Below are 6,876 nucleotides of genomic sequence, written 5' to 3' on the forward strand. Positions count from 1 at the left end.
ATAAGGAAGGGCTAAGTAAGTTAAAACCAGGGAAACAGCTTAAATTGCAAACCGTCAACCAGAGGATAGGAATCGGAGCAATTTTATATAGAGTGGAGACTTCGAGTTATAGAAGGAAATTTGTATGAAAATTTATATGAAAATTTACTTCTATTGCCAATTTCAGAATTCGAGTTATGGAGAACTTCGAGTTATTAAAGTTCAAGTAGTAGCTTATGTGACAAATACTACATTCTATTTATATGCCACATACTAATAAAATATTTTCTGAGGTAACATCATCATCAATGTATCATGCGGTGTAAAGTCACCCAGATGTTATATGTTTGTTATATGGCATAAGGTTTTTAGACACAAATACACTCTGTTATCAATAAAACATGTTCTCTCATTTTCATAAAGATAACTCACATGTTGCCTGATATATGCGGTAAAAAGGTACTGGGGTCCAAATATTTGGGTGCAAGGTGCTGGAACTGTTTTTGTTGGATTTGAACAGCTTTTGGTCATAAGGTGGAATATTAATTTTTACTTATTTTGTACACTGGGAAAGAAGGAATCAGATGGAACTTAAAATTTTTTAAACGAGAAGTAGGTGTGATTGTAATCCATTTTCGAGCTGTAACATTAGAATATTAGAAGAATCTTATATACGGAATTTGGTTGAAACCAGTCGAACAGATTCCGAGATATCTGAATTTATCTAAAGGTGGGCGGTGACACGCTGAAACTACGAAAACGCACAGAATAGAACTACTCATCAAAGTTATTACAACTCCTAGAAAGTTTCAGATACGCATCGAAATTCCAAAAAGAATAAAAATGGAGCTTTTCTGACTAAAATCTCAACTTTACTTAAGGTGTCAGTAGGGTAATCTGGCCTGTTTTTTTTGACATTTTTTTTTTCATTGAAATTTTTGTTCTACAATAGAACATTTTTCACATATCATGAGGTACTCGTACAATATCGTGGAGTGTATCAACAATTTTTTTCGGAATTTTTTGATCTATCGGAGAAATGGCTGGGTGAATGAGATGCGTGTTTTCACATACGGACTCGATTTCTCATGTTTAAATCATCTGAAACACAAAATCCCAATTTATTCTTAAAAAGTATAATACGTGAATGGTTATCGTCCCTACTGGAATCATGAAAAAATGTTCATAAATAAAACAGTATTTAACGTTTTTTTTTTAATTTTTCCCCATTTTTTCACATAAATTTCGTCTTAGCATTGTTAATAAATTATAAAAAATAATGGCACGATAGCCAGGCATTTTGTGAACATTAAAAAAAAAATTAAGCAAATCGGTTGAGTAGTTCGACCGGATCATCGACCGCCAATTTAAAAAAATGTGTTTTGAGAAAAACGTGTTTTAAGTTTACTTTACGGTACTGCACTCCGAGCGCTCCGAACGTCGAGCGGTATTATTATTTTTGAACCTTTTCGAAATCGTCCAACAGTAAAATGGGTTTCTACGTTAATTATAAGAGTATAAGGGAACAGAAAATGCAAAAAAAAAATTTAAAGATTACCCTAAGTGAGTATTCTAGTCTTAAAATTTGAAAATTCGAAAAAAAAACTTTTTTCGTATTTCAAACTATCAAAATATCAAATAATTTAAACATTTAAAAAATTAAATTCTCCTAAAATGCTTTGTTCGATGCAATTGTCAGGATATCCACAGTTATAAACAGACGATTTACTTGAAATTCCGCAAAGCAAATAAAAACTGAAAATTTATGAATTTTAGTATTTATTTTTAATGGAAAAAGTTAAATAATTAATGAACAAATTGATCTTTTTTCGAGTAGCCGCCATTTTATACATTCTTTTTCTTGAGTTTTGTGGGCTCATATGATAAAAAAATGTACTAATCACGAAGCTGTCGTTATTTTATTCTTAAAATGATCACTAAGATCCAAATCGTGAGAAAAAGAAGCGCTATTCCCATCCCTTATGCATAACTTTATGAAAACTTTTTAAGTGTATTTTATGGTAAAAAAATAGCACCTTCAGTTACGGGAGAGACGGAAGTGAAATGTAATTGATTCACAGTAAAAAGAGTAATGAGAGCTCAACTAGTACTGTGCTGCCAAGATCTTCGACTCAATAAAGTCTTTAGAAAGAAAATTAATAAAAGTCAGATTTTTTATGCAAGTCGAGTTTTTATTTTTTTTATTATGTGTTATTATATATGGACTTTTACTTTTATCACCTAAAAAACATGTTGAAAGAACATAACAAGATTGAGATTATTATTTTTCTATTACATTATTACATACATATATACATTTGTAATTCATAATTAATAACATATGCTTATATTTACAATGAATCCTTTTAATTTAATACTAATACCATACAATATAAATATATGTAAACATTTTGAAAATTGAACGAACTATTCAAACAAAAAATTATACAATCATAAAAACTTAGTACTGTTAATTAAACTTAGACAACAACAACGGAAAGCCACTTTGTAATGAATACATTTTGTATATAATCTCAACTACATTGGAAAATTAAAAAACAAAACACTAATAGATTTACATAAGCAGCCAACACTAAGTCCTATTGAATACAACGCTAACATAATGAGATTGATTTGTCAATACTCGTATCGGTACTTAGGCGGTGGCATGTGAGTGTTGATACGCGGCTGCTGTCGCCCAAGGATTATGCGCGTGGTGGTGGAAGGCGCCGGCACCGGCATAGCCCGAACTTGCGCTGAAATCCGGATAGGCGGTATACTCGGATTTCATGTGCAGCAGACCAGGATATGTGTGCGATGTAGTGGTGTGTTGTAGATGAGAATTAACAGGGGAGGTAGAACCGTTGGAGTCACCGGGCGAACTCATGGTAAGCCCATACTCGGCGGCCAATTGCGACTCACTTTGCATTGCGAGCGCCGCATAATGTCGGCTACTCGTTGCTGTTGTCGTTAAACTCGACTGCATTTGTTGTGGCTGTTGTTGCTGCTGGAGGTTAGGCGTTGCAGCTGTTGAGGTAGTTTCAGTATTGGTGTTGTTGTTGCTGGCAGGACTGCCCTGCATTGACTGTTGTTGCTGTAATATGGCACTGCGACTAATTTGCTGTTGTTGTTGTTGTTGATGCTGATTGCTTGTATGGCTGTTCCACAAATCAAACGAGGCGCTACTCGACAAAGGTGAGGCTAAGGACACAGAGGAATTGGAAGCTGCTGACTGTTGCTGTTGTTGCGATCCGGAATGTTGTTGCAGACCTCCACTATAGAGGCCAGCACCAGAAAGTGGATGCGTATGGTGGAAGAGCGATGTGCTTTGGTGGTACAAATTCGAATATGCATTGTAGCCAACCATGGCATCTGGTTGTTCTGTTTTCATTTGCAGTTGTGTTGGTGTTGATGTGGACGCAGCGAGTCTAGTCGCGGCCGTGGCTGAAGGAATTAGCGGCTTCGGCGTGGCGTTGCTGCTGTTATTATTACTGATTATATTTGCCGACGACGAAACACTGGACTGACTCGCAATAGATGATTTTGAGCTGTTGAGACTGTTGCCAGACGGCGTTGTCTTTTCCTGTTGATTATCCGTTATTTTCTCCGGCTTTGCTGCCGATGATTGTTGTTTAGCTTCTGCTGCAAGCGCTTTCTTACTTTTTTTGTCTTTAAAGTGCGTCTTTTTATGCTTGCTCAAATGATCACTACGAGAAAATTTCTTCGAACAGATTGGACAGGCGTACGGGCGGTAATTGGTGTGCGTACGTCCGTGACGTTGCAGCTCATCAGAACGGGAAAAGCGTTTTCCACAGGTCAGGCACAAAAATGGCCGCTCACCGGTATGCCAACGCAAATGTGTCTTCAAATGTGATGCTTTGCCATAGAGTCGCTCACAGCCGGGTATATGACAGATATGTTGCTTACGACCACGTTCATCTGGACCAACAATTGGTGGCAGGCCGGACATTTCATTCGCACAATTGGGGCATGTGCAACGAACCGAGCGACGCTGCAGTTGTGTCTGGAAGGCGATGTCGTCAAAGTTCAGACTTGGATATGCCTGACTCGACCAGGGCTGATAAAGTCTATCCTGATGCGAAAACCAAGTGCCGGCGGCTGCAGCCGAAGCAGACATGCCAACGTTGCCGTAGTAATCCGAGGCATATTGAGCGTACGGAAATTGTGTACTAGAAATGAGAAAAATAAAAAAAAAATTGTAAAATTATAAAATTATAAAACGGCAATGCAAAACCCAAAACTCTACACTGAAAACTAAATTATATTTTATACTAAAATAAATAATAAATTTTGCTAATACAACTTACCGTGCAGGCAACGCTGCTGCCGCTGAATAGGTGTTCCACGAATAGGCTGCACTTGCAGCCGCAGCTGCGCCTAAATCAGTATTCGATGCAGCGGCTGCGGCTGCTGCAGCTGCGCTAGCATGTGCCGCTACAGCCTGAGCGGTGGTCGGTGAACCGGAAAGTGGCGACACCGACGATGAGGTTGCCGATGCAGGCGGACTCGAGGAAATCGAGGCAAATGACTGGGCGGGCGATGGAAATATGCTGGTTGGCGAGACAGACGCCGATGAAGGTCCCGAATGTTGGCTCGATATTGGCGAAGCCGTACCGGTAGAGGATGATTGTGGCGGATATTGCATTTCCATTTTCATGGCAAGTGCACTGCAAGCGTCTGTGGAGGATGCTGCTGTTGCAGATTTTTGTCCATAAAGCGAAGTGAAATTGCTGGCGCTTGTAGTAAAACCACCGAGATGTGTGTTGCTAACGCTGGCGTTGTTACTCATTTGACCAGCCAATGTTGAAAAATGTGTCGCAGATTGTGTAATTGTAGCTGCTGCTGCGGCGGCCGCCGTTAATGATGTAGCAGCACCAGGCTGTTGTTGTTGATGTTGGAGATGATGATGATTGCTACCGATGGCCGGCATAGTTGCGGCGGCAGCAGCAAGGGAGGCGGTTGCGTAGGGATTTAAATAATTGCAGGCAGCGTCAATCATTTTTATGATATTATTATAATATTAGTTTACTAATATGCCGCTTCACTGATTTGTTAAGTATTTATTTAATATATACACTTATTTCACTTTTTTTCTTTAAAGTTTAATCGTCTTCTTTTTTATAGTAATTGTCATTGCTCTCACGTGTGTCTTTGTTGTTTTGATTTTGTTTTGTCTATTATTTATTATGTTTTACTTTTGTTCGCTCTTCTTACTTCATTATGGCACACTTTACACTTGTTATCATCACACTATGATTATAGGCCCTCGTTCGTGGTCGGTAGCGGGTGCACTCTATAATTACGTGTTCTGTCGTTTTATTAAAGCTACACTTGCGGGCAAAAGCGATTTGCTCCTTTTTTGCATTCCGTTTTGAGTCAATTTTCTTTCACTTACTTCTGCACAAATGTTCGCCGTTTTGCGCTTATTTCTTTTGAAGCACAATTTTCAATATTTTCATTTTTCTGTTATTACAAATAATATCGTTCACACACCAAAGCCGATTTCCGCAAGCACAAATGCACTAATCAATATTTTTCATAATTACAAACTTTGTCCAAATTGTTGCTTTGGATATATACCTGTACGTTGCCGATATACAATTGCTCTGCCGAAACCGAAATGTTGGCCCAGTTGTTCGCAAATTCTTTTTTTTATTAACTGTGACTGTTGTTACTACAATTAACTTGATATAATTCGCAAAAACTTTGTGTCCGATGATGACGATGATGGTTGTGGACTCGAATATGGGCTACCACGGACGTGCATACAAAATAATGATGACGATCACAATGACGACGTTCCGTAAATTGCGCCGCAAACGCGTTCACTGCAATAATTACTGGGCTAGTAGTGTTGACGCTGAGTGTAGCTGTTTGTCGCAGAAGCTGAACACTGTTGTGCATGGAGATATCACGATACAACGATACGACTACGTACTACCAACACTAATTATCGTTGCCGACTGAATTCCAAAACGCAGCGAGAGAGTCCAAACAGTGCCAAACGACCGAACGAACGTAGCACGAAAATCCAAAGACGAGTCAAGGCAACACAGAAAGCAATCCAACAAATACAAGCGGTGTGTATGCAGGGGAAATTGCTTACACAAATGAGTGAGTGTGAACGTGCGTGGCTCAGTGTTGCGGATTGGTGGTGGTTCATAGGGTATGTATGTTTGTTTGTAGTTGCTTAGTATTTTTGGTGGTTGTTTCTTGCCCTAGGAATATGTTGATTGTATGAATATATATACTTATGAGCAACTCTACACTCGACGAACTCAGTGTCGTAGAGTCAATAGTTCAAGGTGTGGTGCGACTATGAGTTACATATGTACTCGTATAGTGCGTTGTGTCGCGTTAGACGGTGCGGTAGAGAGTGATACAAGTTTAAATTCACTGCGTGTATTTTATTAACTTGTACACACATATGTATGCGTTAGCACGTAGCGATTGCGGTGCGAGTGAAATAGCAATAGTCGCAGTTGCGGCAGCATAATGGAAGGATTACTGTGAGAGCACGTTTGCAGCAGGCATTAGGTAGCGTAGCAGCAAGTACCATATACCAAAATTCGAAAAGTATTAATTTATTGCTTGCTGCTGGCTGCAGACGTTTTGCCGTTTAATAATGTCTCTTTCTTACCTCCAAGGCATAGTGCGCTAATCTTTGTCGGTCTAACTGACAGACAAGCGTCCTGCTACCTGTACGATTTGTTATTCCGTAAGTAAAACGAAGCGTTATGCCAAATTAATTCCATATAATTTTAAAAATTATACCAAACAACTCCGCACTCACATTTGTTTTTGTAAGTACATATACAAACAATTATACTTTTTAATTTTGGTGTTACTTTTACTTTTCCATTCCATCCCTTTATG

At 38.7% G+C, this 6,876-nt stretch overlaps 1 protein-coding gene across 1 annotated transcript; it reads right to left on the minus strand.

The window, feature by feature from the left end:
• Nucleotides 1–2,168: 2,168 nt before the first annotated feature.
• On the minus strand, nucleotides 2,169–6,377 carry LOC105233309 (transcription factor btd). The gene is made up of 2 exons (XM_011215351.4): nucleotides 4,308–6,377; nucleotides 2,169–4,169 (listed from the first exon to the last, which is right to left on the minus strand). Exons 1-2 carry the CDS (start codon nucleotides 4,997–4,999, stop codon nucleotides 2,636–2,638), a joined length of 2,226 nt encoding a protein of 741 aa, XP_011213653.2. The 5' UTR covers nucleotides 5,000–6,377; the 3' UTR covers nucleotides 2,169–2,635.
• Nucleotides 6,378–6,876: the final 499 nt, after the last annotated feature.

Source organism: Bactrocera dorsalis, chromosome 4, assembly GCF_023373825.1.
Source record: "Bactrocera dorsalis isolate Fly_Bdor chromosome 4, ASM2337382v1, whole genome shotgun sequence".
Classification (NCBI taxonomy): Eukaryota; Metazoa; Arthropoda; class Insecta; order Diptera; family Tephritidae; genus Bactrocera; species Bactrocera dorsalis.